General features: G+C 35.6%; 1 protein-coding gene across 2 annotated transcripts; it reads right to left on the bottom strand.

Moving 5' to 3' along the window:
• Positions 1–7,616: 7,616 nt before the first annotated feature.
• Positions 7,617–24,582, bottom strand: LOC111055669 (collagen alpha-1(III) chain). 2 transcript variants are annotated; one of them, XM_039435148.1, is made up of 12 exons: positions 24,374–24,582; positions 18,854–20,668; positions 18,066–18,298; positions 17,189–17,351; positions 16,044–16,219; positions 15,001–15,268; positions 13,620–13,904; positions 13,150–13,454; positions 11,326–11,471; positions 9,941–10,215; positions 8,573–8,730; positions 7,617–8,053 (listed from the first exon to the last, which is right to left on the bottom strand). In XM_039435148.1, exons 2-12 carry the CDS (start codon positions 20,664–20,666, stop codon positions 7,781–7,783), a joined length of 4,095 nt encoding a protein of 1,364 aa, XP_039291082.1. In that variant the 5' UTR covers positions 20,667–20,668; positions 24,374–24,582; the 3' UTR covers positions 7,617–7,780. The 2 variants fall into 2 exon arrangements, with proteins under 2 accessions (XP_039291082.1, XP_039291076.1); XM_039435142.1 differs by having other exon boundaries at positions 13,150–13,904.
• Positions 24,583–24,663: the final 81 nt, after the last annotated feature.

Here is a 24,663-nt window from a genome sequence, read left to right as displayed (position 1 = left end):
TTCTTGACACTCACAAGGTTCAGAGGATCAACTAAATAGACTTATCGGTAGGAGAAACAAGTTTCATTGTAGCGTTAATTTAAAAAAGAAATTCCTGTTTATCCACTCTTCCACAGTTTTGTGATATTTACTAGTTGGTTTTTCTATAATGAAATTTGACGGAACTAAGTTGATGAAAAGATTTCAGTAATAAAAGAATTGATGCCTACATGTAGTGAGCTTGATCAAAAGCATATTGTATTTATTGAAATGATTTACTCGCATATTGTAAGGGGTAGTGCGAGCTGAAAATAGAGAGTGGTTCTTGTTTATGTAGAGTATTACGGTTTTCATGAACGTTTGCCTCAATGTTGGTTCATCAAATTCAATAAAAATATCTCGGCTTGGGTACAAACGTGGTCTCCCTAGAGCTGCTCTTATAATATGTTTTTGGAGGACAAACAGTTTTCTCAAGTGCGTATCAAAAGCTCCACCCCACACCTCAATGATATATTGGAATAAGGAATGTGCATATGCAAAATAAATTTTTCTTATTATCTCCCTGTTTTTAATTTTATTTATTTTATAGAAAATATAGATGAGATATTTCAATTTTGAGCAGAGGTACTCTAGGTGAATGTTCCATTTGATATGGCGATCTACAAAAATACCAAGATATTTTATAGATTGCACTCTTTCTAAAGGTATATTTTCGTGGGCGACCTCATTCATTATTTGGGGTTGCTTTCCAATTCCGCTTTCATTTTAATTTGATGTTAGTAAGTAGATTTGATATTCAATATTTTACCCAAAATTTTAAGGGTATTGTTATATCGCTTGTATTTTGATAACCGTTCATGATATTCCACTGTTCTTCTCACCAAAATATTTGGAAAATCTTTCTCTACAAACTGTTGTTCCAAGGTTTCCTATATCCTATAAAACACATAGTTCATTAGTTATAACCTTCCGAAACCCTACAAAACCGGTTTCTCTTCATTCTCTCAAAATTCTTCCTATTATAAATTTGTTTGTGCAAGATAAACAGAGAAATGTTGTACCTTAAAACGGCCAAATAGCTGTTGTTGCTTTTCCCAATTTAAAATCTATCAGCTTCAATCTATGCTACTTCAATCAGAGCTATTCCTGGGAGTATAGATAGTCTTTATTTTTCATAAAACAAACTTTTATGACGGGAGTTGCTTCTATCAAGTGATCCTATTCTATCAAGACTAATTTAATTTTATTTGTATATCCGATCGCGATAACGGCTTAAACAATTTCCATGAAATTTTAATAATCCAGTATGATAAATGGAGGGTATTTTCAAAACTTCAGAAGTGTCCGTTGTGGAATCTGTTTGCAAAGAATGAGGAAATTCGGCCAAAATTTAACTTGGGCAGAAGAAAGGGGTCATTTATTAAAACAGCCAAATAGCTGTTGTTCCTTTTCCCAATATTCTACAAAATTCGCTGCAATTGGACTACTATTCTACAGAGCACTTCCAACACATCAATGATTAATCAAATGATTTGACTCAATAGTTTTCATGCCAAGTTGTGGCCTAATCTCAAAAACGATTATAACAATGTTGGTAGAATTTAGATTATAAATGGTTCACAAAAATAATCTTATCTTTCAATTCCCGTAGCGAAGTACGGGTGCCCTGCTAGTGTAAAATAAGCTCTCATAGAATGAAATCATAATAATTGAAGTCAATTATACTAAGAAAGCAATTTCTGTTTGAATATGTGTGTTTGTGGATATGTATGTATGTCGGACGGAACTCGAAAAGGCTCTAACGATTTTGATTAAATCAAGAATATGGTGGGTTTGCGACGAAAAACTTTATTTTGGAACAGGTCTCAACTGTGGGAAAATTCGCTGAAGTTCCTTGAGAAAGGATTATTGGTCCCTCAAGTTGCAGCTGATCAGAAAAAAGTTTTCCATAGTCTGTTGAAAACGTAAGAGAGTGTGAGCAAATGAAAAAGATTATAATAGCTGTAGTCGAGTTACCAATTTTGGCGACCTTATTTTAAAACATTGCAGTATTCATGGAACATCTGGAAGAAAAGATCCAGAAAGTGGCCGGATGATAGCAAAAGAAATTTCAAATCGATCTCTCCAAACATAATGGTAGTTGAATGTAATGTTCATTGTGAGGTGATAGAAATGCGACTAATTTCTTCAGCTTCCGTTGTATTGGTTCCTCTGTTGCTCTATGTTTGTACGCAGTAATGGCCTTGAGAGAGCCAGTTGCACTTTCTGTTAATTCATAATCCAGACTAAATACCACGAGAACCAATCAGAGAAGCCTTCTATTAAAAAAAAACCCTGCTCTGATTAATTCTCATGAAATTTAATCCTGATTGAACAGGCTTTTGTGCTACTGGGCCTGATATTTGCATGTTTCAAAATCAGCTAAAACTAAATCGGAAAAACATAATATTCCATCAGCTGCTCCTATTTCCTTTCATGATGTCATTGCATGGCACAAGACAAACCTATTCATATTGATAGATCACAAATAAATACTAAAGTTGTTAATTTAGATAGAAATTAAATTGAGTTACATGTTAGTTAACATCCAAATTTTCATCCCTAAGTTTTTGGTTTTAAGCTAAGATCAAAGAAAGAAATCATATAATGGTAGTCAATAATCAAAGTGATTGAAAATTCACAAAAAATGATGCAAATTCACATTAAAATGATCCCACTTGAAAAAATGATGCAAATTCACATTAAAATGATCCCACTTTAATAAATACTAAAGTTGTCAATTTAGATAGAAATTAAATTGAGTTACATGTTAGTTTACATCCAAATTTTCATCCCTAAGCTTTTGGTTTTAAGCTAAGATCAAAGAAAGAAATCATATTATAATGGTAGTCAATAATCAAAGTGATTGAAAATTCACAAAAAGTGATGCAAATTCACATTAAAATGATCCCACTTTAATATTTATTATAGTAAAGTTTAGGACATGAGAAATCAGCCACAAAATGTTATACTAACTATTATGAATGACCTCTTATGTATGAATGAACTTCCATAAAAGAAAGAATCAGTGGATTGGCTGCTTTTACACTTTTGGATAAGTGAAACGAAGAGTAAGTGACAGGTTATGCCAAAAATTCCAGAATAAGCAAGAGATCTATGGATAGGCTACCAGAGTCATCAAATTCCGAATCAACTTAATTTGTAATTTTTTAATGTTCAATTACATAAAGAAAAAACAAACATAACATGATCACTGCTAATTTGATAACTGTCAACGGGAAATATTAATTACCAATGAATAAAGTTGAGGTCGACTCTCAAGCCCCGCCCAATATTCTACAAAATTCGCTGCAATTGGACTACTATTCTACAGAGCACTTCCAACACATTAATTAATTATTCAAATGATTTGACTTCATGCCAAGTTCTGGCGTAATCTCAAAAACGATTATAACAATTTTGGTAGGATTTAGATTATAAATGTTTCACAAAAATAATTCTATTTTTTAATTCCCGTAGCGAAGCACGGGTGCCCTGCTAGTTATTTATATCTGGCTATTTATGTTCAACGGATCTCGAAAATGGCTCTAACGATTTTCACGAAATTTGGAACATAGTAGGTTTATGATATAAAAATTCGATTGCACTAGGTCTCATTCTTGGGAAAACTTGCTGAACGACATTTAAAGGATAATTCATCCTTGGCTGAAACAGCTGTGGATAGTAAAAAAGTGAGTGAGCGAGTATGTGAAAAATCAAAATATCGCATCCCCGAAATTCATAAGATGACATATAGCCAGCTGTGAAATATAAGCACGATCATTCTAGAGAATTGTGTTCTGTTTATCAATAAATAAAAGTAACGAGTGAAGCTCGGTGCCTCGATATTGTTATATAAAACGTGCCCAAATACTCAGATCGCAGCATAACATACTAAATGATAACTAATTTTTATTTGGATGTCTTCTCCATCTTCTACTCCGTAATGTAACTTTTTTATGACATGCATCAAACTTTTTTATCAACTAGCAGTTCTGTGAACAGTAGACCTCACGCAGTATTCTCATCCACAAGTACCCGATTGAAACTATAGACCTTATGGAAATACAGCAATAGACTGGCTTCTCCACACATCTGTGTAATCACTTGTCAGCTGATTTATGATGAATAATTCTATAGTCTGATTTTTACTTCAATATTGGCGTATGAAGGAGGCTCCTTTTTCCTTTTATATCATCCTTGAAATGCAAAATTTCCAAAAACCTTGTATATACGTCGACGCGCAATCAAAAAAGGAACATACCTGTCAAATTTTATGAAAATCTATTACCGCGTTTCGCCGTAAATGCGCAACATATAAACTTTTAAACATTTAAACATAAGAAATGCCAAACCGTCGACTTGAATCTTAGACCTCACTTCGCTCGGTCAATAAACTTTATTTTAAGCTCAGAACAGATTTTCCAATATCTTGTTCCATGTTTTCCTGGAAGACAACAAATTGATACAATCTCTTCCATTCCACTTTTCTTTAAAAAATCTAAGAAAGAAATTGTCCATTTGATTTTGAATTTCTCTTTAAAGCTCCTTCAGAAAAAGCAAACCAAAACGAAAAGCTAAACCTAGTTTTCTCTCTTGTATCTAGCCTCTAAAAGCTAAGTTCAACGCGTTTAAAATGCAAGCAACTTCCTCTTGTGTCATTCTTTATTATTTAGATAGTTGCTTGGATCTGTCGATCATTTATTTCAATGTTTCCATGCACTTTGACGAAGTTTTTTCCGTCAGCATCACGTCTTACCACATCTTCGTTTGAATTCATCGTTGTTCATATTTTGTTGTTTTTGTACATGTTTGAATGCATGATTCTACTGATTCGTTTACTTATTTTATTCATTCATTTTTTGTTCTTGTAAACTCAAAAATTTCCTGATGCTTTGATGTTGTCTGTATATCTTCTTTCTTATCATATGATGTCTTTGATGCACCCGCAAAAATCTACAGTCTACAAATCTACCACAAACCTCTTACTCTTGAAGTAACTTACTGTAATACTTTGTCCTGACTCCTGACCTATAAGTTTCGTTCTGTTCTTGCGCACAGTATTCACATAGCTGCATTCTTTGCCTCTGTTTCAGATTTGGAAAAATCAAAAGCATGGCGGTTCAATACAATAATACCTGTGCATTTGTCAACTACACGGACCCTTCAATGGCTAGTAAAGCTGTCAAACATTTCCGATCAGATAATCATCCTCATCAAAATTTGGTTGTTAAGTTTCCTGATGCTGCCGCTAAATGCCAAAAATCAAAAACCTAAACTTTGTCAATGTCAAAACCATATTTATTTTTAATTGGTGTTCAAGTGACCAAGTGTATAATATTAATTTTATAAATAACAGGGTAAACATGCTTACTAAGTTAAAGAATATTTATATGATAATCATAAAGTTAATTTCCTGTTACTGAAAAATATATATTATGGTTATTGTTTTTCAAACTATGACTTGATACTCCCACTTGCAGTTGTTATTGCTTACCATTGAATAATATAGAGTATCATATTCGTCTTTTTATTTTGGGACTGTGGGCAATATCTTTTATATACTGTCAATTTCATCCTATTGTGTAATATGGATTTATATATTTCAAAATATGACTTGGTAAACCCTTTTTCAATTCTAATGTCTTACCAGTGAGTAGTTTATAGATTTATTTGAAATGTTTAAAGATCACATGAACCTCAACGGTTGCATAGACATCTAACGGAAGTATAGTATTCAAGAAATACATATTCTGGTTCAGATAGTGATGTCTATCACTATCATAAAATCTTTTATAATTATTGTTAACTTCACAAAATATATCTTTAAATTTCAGTTTATGTTTGAAAAATCTGTAAAAAGATTCTCTCTCTCTATCTCTCTCTCATTCTTGTGTTATTTAACTCAAGTTGTTAACAAACTAACGGTTAATTAGAGTCAAAGCCAAAACGTTTGTAATCTCTAAAAATGAGGTAACTCAGGGTAATCTAGTCTTCTACAGTATTCGCGAGAAGCATTAAACTCATTTCAAAGTGTATAATACTATAGTGAGGTCCACATTATAATGGCAGTGGAAAAAGATAGGGGAACAACGTTGCCGATCCTCTGTGTTGTCAGTGCCTTTTATAGACGGTAGCTAATACAGGTTTATTGATGTAATATTAACCGTTAAAGATCACATAATTTGTTAATTCTCGTTTAAAATAATCAATTATATTTTATTAAGCAAGAAATTATATTTTTCCATAATTTCATTATTAAGATGAAATATTTTGTTAATTATTAATCCTATATTGTTAAAAGACGATCTGGCAACAGAGCAAAGCGATAAAGAGATAGCGCTATCCGCTTTGTTGAATGATAGACAAGGATAACAATACCATTGCTAATCAAACACTGCCATTTTAACGTGGACCTCACTATAGAATCAACAACTAAACATTCCGTTGTGTTCCGTTCCATTCATGTTCCGTTTCATGTTCATTGAACATTTCATGTTCCGTTCTCAAATCCAAAATTAAGTAGAATGTTTATCGTTGAGTTTTTATTGTCGAGATCCATTTTAAGTTGAACTGATCATTTTATTGTACAGTTTGTTATACAATATAAAATATTATGATCTCATTAAGAATAATAAACATAAATATAGAAAGAAATTTCAATTTTATACTTTAGCCTATACCTGTATAGATATATGTTTCAGGTTCATTCCTGCAATGTTCAGTGCAATGTTACTGCATAATATGAATTTACTCATTTTGAAATAATTTTTATAACTTGAAATAAAATCTATAAAAATATGCAAGTCTTTTTTATTTTTGAATCGTACCGTATAGCATCTCATCTTCATTGAACAATTTTTCATGTTTCTCATAATCAACCACAAATTTTATTTTATACTTGTATGTACCCGTGCTTCACGAATCTAATCGAAATAGGAGTAGATGGAATTATCACCCTCCTGTGTCTTCACGTTGACATATAAACGTCTCAGGATTAGGCCTGAAATTACGCAATATTCATATTGAAAAGATGAATTTAAAACTGTGATAATAGCTATAAATCTTATAAAAGATGCACAAATTTTTTTAATAATTAATAAATTGAAAAGTTTTTGTGCAAAAGTCTTTGGCTGGACTGAAATTTGATCTCATAATCTATTGATACAGAGACAAGCTATTATTATATAGTAAGTTGGGGTTCAACATGCCGGACTTGTCATTTGACGTTTAATAATTAATTGTCATTATAAACTCCACAAGGAAAAACAGAATTAAGAGATGCATCAATTCAAATATTTTTTGGAAGCTTTTAAATACCACAGCTTTCGATAAAATAATAAATGAAAACAAAAAACAGACACAGCTACTCTGTTATTATGTAGATAATATAATATTATGCTCCATATAGGAGCCGTGTTCATGATACGAGTAAGCCTTTGCCTCCAAGACAACATTCTCTTAGAATTTCCATCTTCACTGCATATTATGAATATTGAGAGTTGGGTATAAGAGAGGGCCGGCTGCGTCTTAACTTCGCTCTCAAGAAAGTCATCCTATTCTTTCCTGAAGAAGCCTGAGAAAATGAATAATCAAGCTTTTGGAAAACAAATAATTTATTTTCAAGTCGATCAACTAATGGCATTCAGTTTCATGATAAACAAATAATTTATTTTGTGGCTAAATAATGGCCTTCAGTTTTATTATATTTAAAAATAATCACTGGGTTCACTAAAGTAACACAAGGTTCATTCTGTTCACTCTACTTTCCATAGCCGAGCGCAAATCCAGGCTTCTGGTCGATGTCAACATCATCAATGGACTCTCCCTTGAGTTTATCGGCGAAGTATTTCTCCTCTTGGATAGCCAGCTGCTCGGCAGGGGTGTTAATGACCTTGTCGATCCACTCTGCGTCCGGGTTGGATGTGATGGTGGGGGTCTGGTCGGTCTGGCAGCCCACATCCCAGCTGTTCACCCCGGCCAGCTCGTAATGACCATCCCCACGCTCGCACGCGATAGGGCTTCCTACGTCCACCTTTCACACAAATATACAACAATTACTTTCTTATTCGAATTATTTCAATATTAGAAAATATATACTTGTACAGAGGTTGAAAACGGTTGTAGTTGTCTATCAGAGTTTTAAAAACTCTATTAAATTTTGTTATTCAATGTATGGTCTTGATAGAAGTAAGTTGATTTTTTTGAAAGATCCTAGATTAGACCCATGATACCAGGACATTAGGATACCAGGCTGGGTCGCCAGTTGGATGCCAAGTGAGTCGTGTGATATTAGTTCTTATGGTGTCCATTACACTGGGGACTCCAGGTATGGCGGCTTCTCTGTCTCTCTGAGTTTTTAGAGCTTATACTTTTCAATTACATCATCATGTGTTGAGAGTCTTACAAAGAGTCTTCATATGAGCTCTTAATTTTGCTATGAGCAGCTCTTGATTTTGTTATCCAAAAATGATTCAATTGTGTTAAATTTCTTGATGTTTTAACTTTTGAAAATTCAAGAGGTTTCTTTTAATTGTGATAGAACATGACTCACCTTGCATAAATCTGAGGGATTCTTTGGTAAAGCACATGAAAATCCTTTGTTCAGAATGAAGTATTTGCCCAGATTAGTAGATCTCAATTTCGATTCGCACACATCTTCTGGTATAAATTTCACATCAACTTTGTGTAACACACTTTCTGGAATCGAACCTGCAAATTATAAATAATCAAGTGAATGAACTTAGTCCTCCTTCTTAATAATGAAGCATTAAATCATACGACAGTTAAATTTAAAAAAAAATGTTAAATTTGTAAAGTTGTAATTTTAATAGCCACAAGAACTATTAAAATTCTAAATGGAAATTGAGTAAATATATTGAAAAATTATAAGCAAAACGAAAAAAAACTGAGTACAAATCAAATAACATTTATCAAGGTTCTTTAGATGAATAGTATTTTGTAATTACCTTGGTTGATACTGAACAAGTTCTATTACATCCTTTTTTGCTGAGGATGATGCCCACATGAGCCTTAGGCTTGTGCGTGGGTAATGAGACGGATGATAATCAGAGATGAGCGGGCCTACTGCTTTAGGTTGGTTCCAAACCACCGGGAAGCGATTTTTAAACTCATAAATGGTATTTAGAGGAGTGGTCGGCTGTTGAAGTGGCCACCCTTACAAAGGGAGTAGCAGACGCATGGAGGATGGGATGGAGCTTAACTTATCTTGTCTACAGCGACCACCAAACCAAATCGTTTCAAATCGCTCTCTTCAATCCAATAATTCTGTACCGTATACAGGAAAATGTGCAAATTACGTCATAGGCTAGCGGACGTTATGGAAATACTCTTATTTTTCTACTAATAATAGCAATTTATACTCTACCTACATTAGCTGTAACTTATTCTATAAAGGGAAAACGACTGACCAATTTACCTAAGAGATTACTATTTTGATCGAAATAGTACGAAAATATTTTTGTATATTGGTATAAATAATAAAGTAATAATAGTAGGTAGCGGTAGCCTATAGTATTAGACATTTTAGAAGTTTAATATTGATGCTCAATTTGAGTGTGTTTGTTTCTACGGTACAAATTTCTCAGTTAAAGCAACATTTTTAATGTTTATTTCAAGTAAAAATATTTTTGAGCCGAGAACTGTGATGTAAAGAGTAGGCTAACTCAACCTTATTTCGAACTCATAATCTAAATTAGGGAGAGAAATATTAAAGGCTCTTCCAATACAATTCTTATGATAAAGTAATTTTGTAATAGATGAATGAATGATTAACTAGCTTTTGAAATATCTAGGTTGATATTCTTTCAAAACTCTGATGTATTGATAGTTGGTCATAACTCATTAGTCTATACCGTACAAATTTGATTTATAAAAATGATAGAATATTTTTTATCAGTACCCTTGAGCTGTTTGCGTCCCCATCCAGTCACTACACAGTTGCTGGACTGGTCGTATTTGGGTTTGGAAGTTGACGGCAAGCATATCTTGCTGATATGGTCGTCAAAATTGAAGGTTTGCGTCACGACAATGATGGCCAGATCGTTGGAGAGGTTTTCGATGCTGAAGTGGGGGTGACGCGCCACCGCCGCTGCTGGTCGCCTCCGAATCGGATTCTCATAGAGGGACAGCAACTTATATACACCCGCTTCGATTGCTATGTCCTTTGATCTTAACCTGCAAAAAGTGAAAATCCACTTGATATAGAATACAATAGAAATAATTGTTAACTTCATTTCATCCTGCTGTGTAGGCTAAAAATGATGTGTTACTTTTGATCTCAATAAAATAAAAATATGAATCACTCTTAAATTCGTTGATAAAACTGAATATGATGACAATCCCGAACAAGTTTAAGAGGCGTGTAAAGTACCTAGATTAAATGTATCGGTTCATACTCAAGTATACTCCAACTGACGACGATTGTAGTATAACCTAACCTAACCTAACCTCACGAACCTTTCCTAGAACGAGCCTAGAGCACATCAGTAGTAGGCGAAGTGTGGTATGTTCTGGAGTAGGTACACAACATCCATACCACAATCTTGTGATGTGTGTAATAACTATTAGGAAAACTGGAAAATTTAGAAAACTGGTGAAGGTTTCACAAACTGGGTTAGAGCTTAATCTTGAGTCTGGACTCAATATTAGTTATATGCATCCTCTTAATATTTTGAATCTTGTGCATGTACACTATTGCTATTCTTTTGAACCTATACTAACTAGATCCTACTGTATAGGCCTATACTTATTCATGTATCTTGAGCTTTTTAATTGAATTGAAAGGTTGGAAGGCTACATTATACTTTGGTGTGTTTGGGCTTATTAAAGTTAGAGTTTGAGTCAGATGTGGGTGTGGGTGAGGTTTATTCTACTAGGGTTCACGAAATGCCTATATTGTAAGGTGTAAGAAGTTTGTTTTAGTAAGGTTCGTGAGAGAGATTTCGTGAGGTTAGGTTAGGTTGGAGCACAGAAGAAAGAAGGAACAAGAGGCTCTGTTCTTTCCTCAGTGGTTAGAGGTTCATCGTCGGTAGAATAAGTTATTAGGCTACTTTAGTATGGAGCGGAATCCACCGTGTAGGCCTATTTAAATGCATGTTAGAAGTCATTGGATTTTGATGTAATTATTGTTTTACACCAATTTTGTTTCGGTCTGTAACAAAAAAATGAATGCTACACATAGACTACGGTACTCATAATATATCTTGCATAATTTCCATTTTATAATGCTGGGTGGGAGTAATACAATTGAAAATATTATATTAATGTGGAAACTATCAATCTCACCCTTCAACACAATGAGCTGCCGTGATGACCGCATTATCAGCAATTATTGCCGCGCTACAAACATAGGATTTGTTTGAGGCTGAGCTCACCAACGCTTGCCAAGGAAACTCAGCGAAACCGGCGTCTCCCGGTGATGCGTTGTGCGTCTACAAAAAATAATTTCATTAATTCCACCTTGAAGTGATGAAAAATTTAAATACATCATCAGCATCGTAGAATAAAATTTATGGTAGGTAGGCCTACTTTGTTTTTGTTAACTGACATAATTTGAGAATATGTTTCATACCGTTACTCTCTATTTCTGAAAACCGTTTTTATAACAAATCATGTGAATAGGCTACCTATGAAAATATGAATTATATTATAAGTTTCATTGCCCAAATTGAATTAATAAATTTCTTATTCATTGAATTCTGCTATTCCAATTAATTAAAAAATAACAATTTATTGACCGTACTGTAGCCTACATAAAAATCTGACTATCTGTATATACAGGGTGATTCATAATTATGGTAAAATAATTTAATACGTGATAGTAGAGGTAAAAATAAGTAAAAAAAAATACTATAAACATATATCCATGAACGCTTCATTAGCAAGCTATGCAGGGTGAAAGATTTCGCCCGGAATTCAGTTCCTCTGGTGAAATACACCGATGCTGAATTGTTTGGGGACTAGTTTTTGAAAAACTTATGGTGGATTCATATGGAAAAATGTCTGAAAAATTGAATAAAACTAGTCCGGAAGCTGTAGTGTGAGTAGTTTTTGAGAAAAAAGTTGAAATATGCAAAACATCTAAGTAGAAAAACACAGACTTCTAAGTTTGATGCCCAATAACTTTCTTTAATGACCAGTAAACGAATAATTTTTTGCAATAAAAATTGTAGAGAATTTAATTCTGAAAATAATCATGTAAGCTGTGTAAACTAAATTTAAATAAAAGTTAAATAAAATGTATTCTTATGTAGTTCAGTACACCATAAAAATTTGCTGCCTTATGAGAGAACTAATAACTCTTATAGGTTGTAGCTGATTGCAAATAAAACATGCATTCAAATAAAAGCTGTTCCGAAACAGCTGATTCATTTTGTTCTAAATAAGAAAATATTTGAAAGAAATTATCAGCTAAAAATTATTTTCAGAAATATTTCAGCTCACTGTTGAACGAAACAACAAACTGTAAGATAGGCTTACTGTAGCCGCGCTGTGTATTTTGTTTAATCTATTAACCAGTTATTTTTGTAACCATTTCACTTTGCTTTTGTGTTAAGTGTTAGATTTTTGAAAAATGGCAGGTAATTTCAGACATTATTCATACTCCGAATCAGCTGACATGCATTTAATGTATGGGATGGGACACTGTAATAATGTAGTAGGTACTGAAGCAAGACGTTTGTATCAAGAGAACTTTCCTAACCGAGTATGTCCAAGTTCAATATTTTTGGCCACTATTCATCAACGTCTGTCAGAACAGGCTTTTTGATGTCCAAAGAGAACATTTATGCAGGCAGACCACGATGTACTATGACTGTTGAGTTAGAAGTTCTTCATGACATTTCTGAACATCCAGAGAAGAGCAGGAGAGAATTGTCAGTGCAGTTTTATGTCAATCAACCCATTGAGTAATTATTCAACAAGTTGATGGAACAGGACTAAAAATTGAGGACTTTATAAGATTAAAAGTTGGTGCTGCTAATTAGTTACAGATAATCCATTCATACTTCAGGTATACTGTGAGAATTGTCTTGACATGGAACAATAATGCGTCCTCATGTGAAATGATAATGCGGAATACTATTTCAGGGAATGATTGTTGATCCCTACCTCCTTGAGTCTTTTTCCACAAGTCGATGCGGGACGTGGCAGACCGATTGGGGCTGGAACTGGCTGATAACTGTTAGTATCAGGTTGTCCAGGCTGGTAGGCACTCACTGGTTTCTCTCCATTCTGAGTGTTTGGTTGGAATAGGGGCTGTCCATTTGGTGGCTGTTGCTGGAAGGAAGGCTGATCAGGATTTGAAGCTGTCCCTTTGGGATTTGGCTGGTATGTTGATCCTGGGCTATATGAACCTGGGTTTGGCTGATTGGGTTTGTCAGCTGGATTCACTTGACCTGGTTGGTATGTTGATCCTGGGCTATATGAACCTGGGTTTGGCAGATTGGGTTTGTCAGCTGGATTCACTTGATCTGGTTGGTATGTTGATCCTGGGCTATATGAACCTGGGTTTGGCAGATTGGGTTTGTCAGCTGGATTCACTTGATCTGGTTGGTATGTTGATCCTGGGCTATATGAACCTGGGTTTGGCTGATTAGGCTTGTCAGATTGATTCACTTGACCTGGCTGATAGTTTTGACCCCCTGGTTGGTAAGTTTGACCTCCTGTTTGATAGTTTTGACCGGCTGGCTGCAGTTTTGTATCAGAATTGAGTGGGACTTGATTGGGCGGCAGGATGTCATTGGATGGAGGGCTCACTCCTTCGGGATACTCGTTCTCATGCACTGGAGCAGGCTGCCTCGCTGGTGCACCATTCACAAACGCCGGTTTTGTTGGGAATGCAGTTGGGTTTTGGTTGAAATTACCTGTAGTGACATCAAATTAACTTTAATTGCAAAAGAAATAATAAGTGATATCAAACATTGGCACAATTTTATTGGGATAATAATTTATCAAGTTTATGGACTTATTCAAATGACTTGGATTGAAATATCTGACGTTTGATAGTGCTGACAAAACATAACTTCCATTGGACATATTTCATTTGGACTAATCAAATAAGAATTTGAGAGATGGAATAGTAAAGGCTTAGCCTTTTTTTCTTCATTTTCAATCATTCTATGATTCTGTCATTGATGAATTAAAAATAAGTAAAACATATATTTGTCCTTATAATTCTCTTCAACAAGTCTTGACATTATTTAATATTAATATGATAGTTTCAAAAAATTCCATTGCATTAAACATTGACACACGTAAGGTGAAATTAATATTTTGCATAGATTAAAATTGTTATGAATTATAGTGCTCTCATTACACCGAGTAGGCCTATTGATGTTCTCTCATTATCGAACATATTGATTGAGAATCTCGTTTTAAAAATGTCAAAAATGACCGTATTGATGTTATACTACTGAGTACGTTTCACCATTAAACATCCATCAAGTTTGCATTAGCCTACAAATGTAACTAAATTGCAGAGTACAAATTCACAGTTTTTTCTCAACATGTAATCCATAATTTTCTCCATCGATTAGATCAATCATTGTTCAGAAATACCGATATAGTGCTTTAGTGTTGCAAAAAAATTACGACGAACAATAATTTATTTCACGTTTCAACTTCCAACTCACAGAAAATAAAATACTTAGTTGACTCAATGTCATGTTAGGAGTAATGTATGACAGGAGTAATGAATTACTCTCCATGATGAATACCACACGTAGCCAACTTCACTTTCAAGTAAACAAAACTCGAGCTTATTCTTGCTTTGGAAATAACTGAAAAACCTAAATTCATTGTGTTTCCTTTAGGAGAGTTATATCTTAGTGATATTGAGAACATGGATTAATAATATGCAAATATAATTGAGAGAACAAAACAGGATAAGAATGACTACGGACAATGACTGCGCTAGTGAACTTCCAGCTTCTCACGACGGAGAATGACTGAACAACGTACCGATTGGCTTCTTTATGGTGTGTCCTTTAGGGGTTGATGATGGATTATTGTAGTAGAGTCCAGCTTCGTGACTGAAAGTGCCGGATGTCTCGGGCTCGGCGGGCGGCTTATATTGGCCGTCATCAGTGGCCGGTGGGTGATACTGGCCGTCATCGAATTGTCCGCCAGCCGGCGTCTTTCCCATCATCATGCCGGCGGGCCACGGGTCTTTGTAGTTCGGGTCTCTGCAGCACTTGCCTTGTGTGTTCGTTTCCAAATTCATGCAGTCCTGTCGATAAACAGAATTCATTTCTATCAGTTGTATCATTGAATGTGCATTGATACAATAATATTTATGCTCTTTGAAATGTATTTTGTTAAAAAAGGAAAACATTTTAATTAGGATTCGAGTTAGTTTTCTCAGTTGATATAGGCTAAATTTCAACCCGGGCATTTTCATGTTATCAAACTGAATAATAGTAATAATACAGTAGAACCTCGTTCAACCGGATTTGATGGGACCAGGTAATTGCGGATAAGTGAATTATTTACCAGATTCAGTCAGTAAGCTAAACAAACCCTTCAGTCTTTTACCCGCAATACATAAAAACCTTCCGGTTGCGTTTCTGTGTGATGAAGGCGTTTACACCTTTACGACAATTGATCAATTTGGTGATAAAATTGTATTTAAATTTACATCTTCTCATTCAATTATCATTTTACGGTATTCAAGGCACTGATAGACTGTATGACTCATTGTTGAGTCAGATGAAAACGTCTGTAGCTGGTTCCTTTTATTCTGATAATATGCCTACAGGAACTTTTCCCTAGCGATTGGGAATTGCAACGGATGCTAAGAAATGAATATATCAATAGTTGAATTCCGAAATAATTATTGATATCATACTTTCAATAACAAACTTTATATTGAACCACTACTTATAATTTCTCTCAAAAGAGCTTCAATAAAAAATCAAGACTTAAGCTCATTATTTTTATTAATACATTTCAAGTTGAAAATGATGTGAAATAGTTGAGTTGTATTTGCTGCTTAGGCTACTCACAGTCAACGGCACTCTGTTCTCCTGCTGCTCGCGGGTGAGGTAGACGGGTTTGTCAGCCATCACTCCCTCCACTGTGCAGTAGGTGATGGCCACACACTTCAGAGCAGCCGGGCATCCCGGGTAGGGGGTTGTGTTCAATGCTCCAGTGTAGGGCTGTTGAGTTGGAGCAGGTGTTACTGCAAATAAAAGGATTTCGGTATTTTGAGAATCTATTCAGTAATAAATTATGGTCATTATGAATAATGTAATTACACAATTAAGAGTCAATTTTCCAGTATCAGTTTTAACGGAATCTATAATATAAAGCTGCAAATGACAAAAAATCACAGCCAATACTGCTTCTCAGCTTAAACTTGATCAAATAAATATCAAGTTCCGTTTGCTATAATGTGATTCATATTGAGATTAAACCACCAGCTGATTTAATTCAGTTTAAGCTTTCACTTTGCAAGCGGTACTTAAAGCTGGAAGAGTGCAGGAAACAGAAACGGATCCATTTTAATTTTAAAATTGGTTTTAAAATCACCCAGCTCCCATTTCCATCTGTTTGCATAGTAATGCTCAACAAAAGGTCTTGGGCATGATTCTTGGCCCTAGGGTACGAACAGAATGGTCAGGACGATATGTATATTTAAGCTCGCTAGCGTTCTCGATACAATTCGATTTATTCAAAAATCAAAAATATATTACAAGAATAAAATACCCACAAGACAAAATTGTGAATATTTTCCCCCAAAAGGACGAATCTGTTATAAATGACAGTATAAATAATAATAACAATAATAAATTAATAGAAATTCCTATCATTATCTAGGTAAAGTCAAAGAAGAAAGATATATACCGTACCTAATGAAGACACAACTTCACATGAATTAAAAAGAGAAGAGAAAAGAAAGAAATCAGCAATAAAACAAGAAGAGAGAGTAAGAATCAGCAATTCATGCAAATGTGGGAGATTGAGTGAATGGAATATCATGCATGGATATTTATTATATCTTCGAGTGGCATCGATCTCCAGTTTAGTGGCATTGATCTTCACCTCTACTCGTTCTGTTCGAGCCTTTAGATTTGCATCGTAATAAGAGAAGAATTTAAAATTTTATAATGAATATTATTAGTGTAATCATGATGTGATAAGTTCTCACCACTGTTCAATGAAGGCTTTGGAGTCATGTCATAAATCGATCCTCCAAGTGGTATTCCATTGGTTCCTGGGATGTTTCCATAGCCAATAGTGGGAGGAGACTGTTTGTCCGGTGTGGCTCCAGTTGGGATTTTACAACAAACCTCAGTAGCAGCATTACAGTACTGTAACATAAACACATTCCCTTATTTTAAATAAAACATTCAAGAACTTTGCTGTGAAATAATCCAAAAACAGCTTCAATAATAAATTGTGGTTTAGAATCATGTCCAATTTTGAAAATTCCGGAGCTTATCAGCGGATATTGTACTCAATAAAATACTTCTATACAGAGAAAGTGGAGACCGCAAGTTACTTGCAGCTTTAAAATTTGCGTTATCTATGGAGTGATCTGTAGTCTAGTGGTTAATTATAGTGCTTGCGTATAGCAGCCTTGAGGATATGAACAAACGTTTTTAGTCAGGTCATTCCCGTGTTATCGGATCCCAGCTGATGTAGAATAGTTGTTGAACAGACCCATTGACGGCTTAAATAATATTCAACGGAGGTCCAAGGGGCGGAATATTCAGTCAGAGACTCCCCACCAATGAAAGTTATACGATTTCACATTAATATCTCTTTGAACAGATTTCTGGTAAATGGAAATTTGTAGAAAGTTTCGTAATGGCAAGCAATGTTCGCAGTAACTTTCCGTCTCTACTTTCCCCGTATGTAAGGAGTTTGTCAGAGCTTCATTCATATTTTTTAAATTAAGAAATTTCTTCAAATTCTATAACTTTATTCGTCCATGATTCAGTTGACTCGATAGTTCAATTGTTTAGTTAATTGAATAATGAAACATCAGTTAATTATAGGAGCTTGAATAATGATGAACTCACCCCAGCCCTACCAGGTACGCCGGTCTGAGTTAGAACGCCTTGTTGGCAAGCCGATTTTGCAACACACAGCTGATTGTATTGATTGCAAGGGACAGTCGAGGAAGGAAACTGTGGAGTGTATTGCTGGCCAGGGGATGCTCCACTGCCGTACTGAGGGTAGGAGGGTTTCCCTTGTGAGCCAGGGTTGGGATATTGCTGCGGTCTTCCTGGAATGTTCACGGTTGTCTGTTGACCTGCAAAGTTGAAAAACAAAATTCTAAGTGGTACTTGAAACCAATCTGAAATTCTTATGTTGTAGGCTGGATTGAAACCCATCTAAAACTGTGGGGCCGTTCATCATCTTTCCCATTATCCATTCCCCATCAAGAAGAAGAAGTTCATGTAGATTCCATCAATATTGAAGAAAGCTCTCAGTGTTAGAGAGAATAATACTCAATGATAAAGTGATACAGTTGGCTAAATAGATTCACCAAGAAAATTATAGTTATGATGATAGTAGTGTGAAATAGCTGTGAAATTGGTCAATGTTGAATATGTACGGACTGTATCTTACAGTACATGACCAGTGAATTCCAACTACTCATCTAATTCTAACCAAATTTGCACCAATTGTTCAAAATTGTGGTTATTCATTCGCACCTTATTGTTTCAAAGAATAATAATACAATATTTATTAAATCATATCACTAGTTGCTTGAATAGTGTCTCAGATTACAGAACAGTAACGTATACATGAGAAAAAGACGAACCTGTTTATTAGAAAAAAACGTTTTAATGTGTCACCATACCTGATTGTTGAGGATTATATCCACTGCCTGGAGTTTGAGAATTGGGGCTGCCTGAATGAGCCCCTGGGTATTTGAGGGGCAATTCTGATTGAGGAGCTGGGCCCTGCTGGCTTGGATTGTTGCCTGGATAGTTCTGAGATCCCTGTGGTTGTCCCAGATAACTTGGCTTCTGATATTGTGGGCTGCTCTGACTTGGTTGTTGATTGTTTGGATATTGATTGCCTCCTGGATATTGTGGACTTCCAGGCTGTTGAGGATTTGGGTATTGGCTTGTTCCTGGGTATTGCTGACCTCCTTGTGGTTGTCCAGGTTTCTGGTTATCTGGATATTGAGGATTTCCTTGAGGTGGTTGAGAGCCTGGGTCTGGTGACTGTACTGATTGTTGAGGTCCAGGAATCTGGCTGAGTCCAGGATGCAGTGGCTTCGATTGTGATCCAGGAGTTTGAGGACTTCCTTGACCAATATTCACTGGTTGTTGGGGTCCTAAATATTGTGGTTGTTGGGGATATTGGATTTGCCCTTGTGGATTGGTTGGATTGCTTCCACAGCTTCCTGAGTAACTTCCAGAACATCCAGCTGGTTTGTTCAAAGCAGAGCTTAGGAATGGATTGTTACCAATATCAACAGGCTTAGGGGGAGAGTTAGCTGGTTGACCTGCTATTGGGTTTGATGGTGATCCTTGAGGAGGTGGTGGTGAATAAGGAGGTGATCCAGAGCTGCAGCCACTGCTGGCGCCAGGTCTACAGGCAATTGGTTGGTTGCTTGGAGGCAAGCTGGGGGGTTGAACTCCTTGGCTTGGAGGTTGAGGGTTGCAGGCTCCACCACCATAACTGCCCCCACAAGAGCTGGGCTTATTCCCACCAAGAGCTGAGCTTAGGAATGGGTTGTTCTGTATATCAATTGGTTTTGGTGGTGAACCTGCTGCAGGTTGATGAGATGGTCCAGGATGAGTTGACCCTGGCTGAAGTGCCCCAGGATGATTTGATCCAGGATAAGTTGGCCCAGGCTGAGGTGCCCCAGGATGATTTGGTCCAGGATGAGTTGGCCCAGGCTGAGAAGTACCAGGATGATTTGGACCTGAATTGGGGGGAGCAGTGGGTCCAACATTTGAAGGGGGAACATTATTTCCTGAAGATTGTGGTGGAAGTGAAGCAGGCTGTTGTTGAGGATTGAAAGGAGAAGAATCTCCTTGCCACCAGTAGTTTCCTCCAGGTTTTTGTGGGGATGGTTGAGGCGATTGTCCTTGAGGGTATTGTGGGTTGTATGATGGCTGCTGTGGTGGTTTTGCTTGTGGGTATTGAGGGTTGTATGTTGGCTGTTGTGGTTGTTGTCCTTGGGGATTGTATGGAGATTGTGGCTTTTGCCCTTGAGGGTTGTATGAAGGCAATTGAGGGTTCTGTGGGTTATATGACGGTTGTTGTGGTTGTTGACCTTGTTGTCCTTGAGGAGTTTGTGGATTGTATGATGACTGCCCTTGAGGGTATTGAGGGTTATATGAGGGCTGTTGTCCTTGAGGACTATATGATGGCTGACCTTGTGGTCTACCACAACTACCAGTAGGGCCTCCTCCACATCCACCATTTGTCGACTGATAATTGGGATTGCCACCACCATAGGACCCTACACCATTGTTTTGTATGTAGCTCACTGGGTTCACATTATTATCTTGATCTGGAAAAATGATTCCATCATCTGATGGAGAAGCCTCAGTTGTGGTTGTAGTGGTTTTTCCTTTCTTTGATTTAGGAGGGGGTCCATAACAATTCACTGAATAAATGCCACAGCATATCACCACTACTGAAAGGACCTTCATTCCTGTCAACAAACAAAAAAGATTAATAGTACTGTAGTAAATTTATAAATGAATGAAACTCAATTATAATAGATTATAAACTGAATTCGTAAATAACTAATGACCCGTCCGGGTTGGAGAGCTCGCTCATAGTGCCACTGATATTCTGACAGCTTTTGACAGTTCTTTTTAAATCTCCGGTTGGAAACGATTAACAATATTCCATTATATATGCCTTTCACATGATTTCTTCTCTTTTGATTATTGATTCTATTTATAGCATCCTATTTTATCTATCGACATGATATATGATGATATTGAGGACATATCCGTTTCCGCCGTACGAAGGATGAAGGAGTCGGTCTAACTTATGTCCAACAAACTCGATTTCTATGATGGGTTCAGAGAATAAGTGATGGAAATTCAAAGCTTATTAATGAAAGCTTCGAAAGTTATCGTCGAACATACACACCAACGGACGACTGGAGTCACAAGTCAAGAGTAAGAACTCGCTACATTCGTTCTATTAGTATATTTTATTGCTCCAATGAAAATTCGATGATAAACTTCCTTCTTCATTGAAGAAAAAATCTATGATCAAATTAATAATTATTGTGTTTTACTAGATGAAAATCTGTACAAAATTTTAACATTTTCTATTCATTTGCTTTGAAAAGCTGAAAAACGCAGATAACGCTGGAAAAAGCCGATTTTAGGCATATCTGAAGCGCTGAATTGCTCTGAGGGTTGATTGAAAGAGAGGGCCGACTGCGCCCTAACTTCGCCATCCCAGGTCAAAAATAAAGGTAGTCATTCTATTCTATTACAAAATTTGTACGTCTTAGCTGAACCTGAGTACAGAATATGAACATTTAATCCCAATTATTTTTTGAAGAAGGTGAGAAAACACAGAAAAACTTCTAGGGAACGCTCGAAACCCGCTAAAAATAGGTTATTTTGGGCGTATCCTTAGCGAAATTTTTGAAGTCCACCTTTCTGCACTCAAACTTTCTAGTCTCTAGCTGAACATCTCTATCAAATTCAAACATTTTCTGTCAATTAGTTAACGAAGCTTAGAAAACGCAGATTAAAACGCTGGGAAACCGCTCTCTCTCTCTCAAGACAAAATTTCAATATCTTAGCTGAGCTTTTGTACCAAATTTGAACATTTTCTGTTCATTTGTTCTCAGCAAACTGAGAAAATGGCAAAATAGCAAAATTTAAAGTAGCAAAATTCTAATTTTGGGCGTATTTTTGGATTTCATTCAAATCCGTTCTTAGAGCGCGTCTAGAGGGCCAAGTGAACATACTCACCAAATTTGAACGTTTTTGGTCCAATTTATTTCTAGATCTGTTTATGACTGAGTGAGTGAGTGAGTGTCGTTTCGCTTTTATATAATAAGAGATATATAGATAAGCTTATTCTCAGCATGTTTGTTTTGCAGTAGTTGGCTTGTTCACAGGCAGCTTGGGCATTTCCAGTTTGGAGTTCATATCAAATTCCTAGATACAGTTCTAAAAAATAATATTTTTTTATCAGGCATTTTGGATTGTGAGAAAACATTTCAACTAAATATAACTAAAATAAAAAACCGTTTCAAAAGTTAAATTCAATTCAGATTCTCACGAGCGAAAAATTCCGAGCAACCATGAATCTCCTCATTGATAAAATAAAATTAATAATATCAAATCCAAGAGACTATTCAAGATTATCCGAGGAGGGAACAGCGAAGGAATCACATGTTCTCAATATTTGGCAACATTTATACTAGGCAAATTATACTTTTCATTCAAGTAGATGACACTTAGGCTAGTCGTAAAATATCAGAAAATATGTAATGAACTCATTTATTAATAATGGCTCAAATTACAGAATACATGTTGGAATGGTTGAGTGAAAACCCTAATGTAAGCCTACTATTAAGCCTCATTTATGAATTAGACCCTAAATTACACTACTTTATCGATAAGAGCTCTGCCAGCACAGAGACTGTTCCAAACTTCCCTTGAACTTTTGGCTCGCTGCCAACATTTGTAGTCTGGCTTCATTTCAGCCTGCGAAATTACTAGAATCGAATCCAAGAAGGGTTGCAAACAGTCTTCGAATTTTATAATCAATATCATATTTCCAATGATATGTGGTGTAGTTCGCCTTATCAATATTTTTCCATCGATATCACCTATGGTAGTAGTCTACTACGCTTCATTTTGATAATGATAGGATGGATATTATTCAATTACCATCTCAAATTAATTAATTAAACGAAAGCTCATGTAAAATAAGAAAGTCTATGCTCTAGATTGAGAATGATGGTAATTGCATATCATATTGAAATAAAAATGAAATGTATCTACATACTAGAGTAGGCTACCTACCATAACTTTGCTATTCTCGAATTGATAAGATTTTTAATCATTAATATCACTTCAGGCTACTAGCTTTTGATCTTTTCTCAACATACTAGCTTTGATTTCAATATTATTCTATGGTACAATGCACAAATTGGAAGGTACTAGAAATTTAAATTGTTATTAACGTGATTATAAGGAGTACCCTATTCATCCTAACCGAAAAGGAAGGCTAATGATTGAGAAAGAATAAATTGGTAGGATAGTGAGACAAGAGGTTATATTCTCTATAATCTATACTGTAAGGGGGTCGGTCTATTCTCTAAGAGGTTCTAAAAACTCCAATTCTATATTAAAAATACGTCGCATTGATTGTTTTCATGATAATACTCAACAACAGTTTCATTTCAAATTGATAAAATTTTCATTTGAGAAAATAATGTTCTTGTTCCAACATGTGATTATTATCTTGAGATCACGTTTTTATGATTAGGCTTAATATCGACCAAGTAATTTTGCCAAGTTATTCCTGACAATAATTTTTTTCTTTAACAGTACACTTTAAGTTCAATGCCCTCCTTATGGTATGTTTATTCCACTACAATAAGGTACTTCATGATTTATTTTTTATTGATTTTTAATCGTTTAGTCTGAGCTTGTGAATACAAGTTCACTATTAGGGGGTGGAGGGAAAGACTTCGATGATTATATTATTTGATTTTGGAGTGGCCGTGATCGAGCTGGCTTTAATTCAGAGACCTGGGTTCTAATCTCGGCGCGGGCCAGATATTTTTCTCGGAACACTCTCGTGTTTCGGATGAACACGTTAAGTTGTCGGTACCGGCTGCCCAATAACAGTCGTTAGGTCATGCTAGAGGTCCTGAAATTAATCGATTGTAACCAATTACGATTATTATTATATTTGATTTTGAAAAATGGGATTAAAAAAGTATCAGTATATTAATTATTTTAATATGAGCAGTGATGTGTGACGAATGAATAGTATTAATGTATTCTACTAGAAATGAGAGGTCTCTCATAGAATTAATACATACTTGAATTACATACACATTATACATTTTGAATTAAAAATTTTCGAATAGTCAATTCTTGTCAAAATCAATGAGACAACTTATTCAGTTTTATTTGTTTAATATATGAATTATACAAAATATTTCATCATCATTAAATGATAAGGCAAGATATGTTTAGATTCAAGGAAGTTAGGACCAGTACCGCTCAATGAACAGTGATGAATGATTATGATGATGATAGGTAATCAAAACTGACGTCAATGAAATGAATGGCTTTCTGTAGTAGGTACTGACTGAAGATCACGTTTGTCAATGATAGTGGCACCAAATGAAGATGATCCTTACCTTTCCACTGAACAGCTTTGCCTGATCAACTAATCGTTGGTGGGCGGTCGTAACTACGTATGAAGCACCTCACTTACACACGCGCACATACAAACACTTTGCACTTGACCTTGGCCGCGGAAGCAGCAGGTACACTAACCACTTGAATAGCTGGCGACTGATCACGAGGATCAGCAAATCGATGTCTGATGTTTTGAGAGGATGCCGGTGTCTTATATCGACCCCCACCAGTCTCTCTGTGGGCGTCTGGGGTTGTCCACTGATCCTGATCAATCCTCCGCCAGCAAACC

Source organism: Nilaparvata lugens, chromosome 1, assembly GCF_014356525.2.
Source record: "Nilaparvata lugens isolate BPH chromosome 1, ASM1435652v1, whole genome shotgun sequence".
In the NCBI taxonomy this organism is placed as follows: domain Eukaryota; kingdom Metazoa; phylum Arthropoda; class Insecta; order Hemiptera; family Delphacidae; genus Nilaparvata; species Nilaparvata lugens.
Note: the sequence above shows the minus strand (reverse complement) of the source record. Positions and strands in the feature narration are given on the sequence as shown.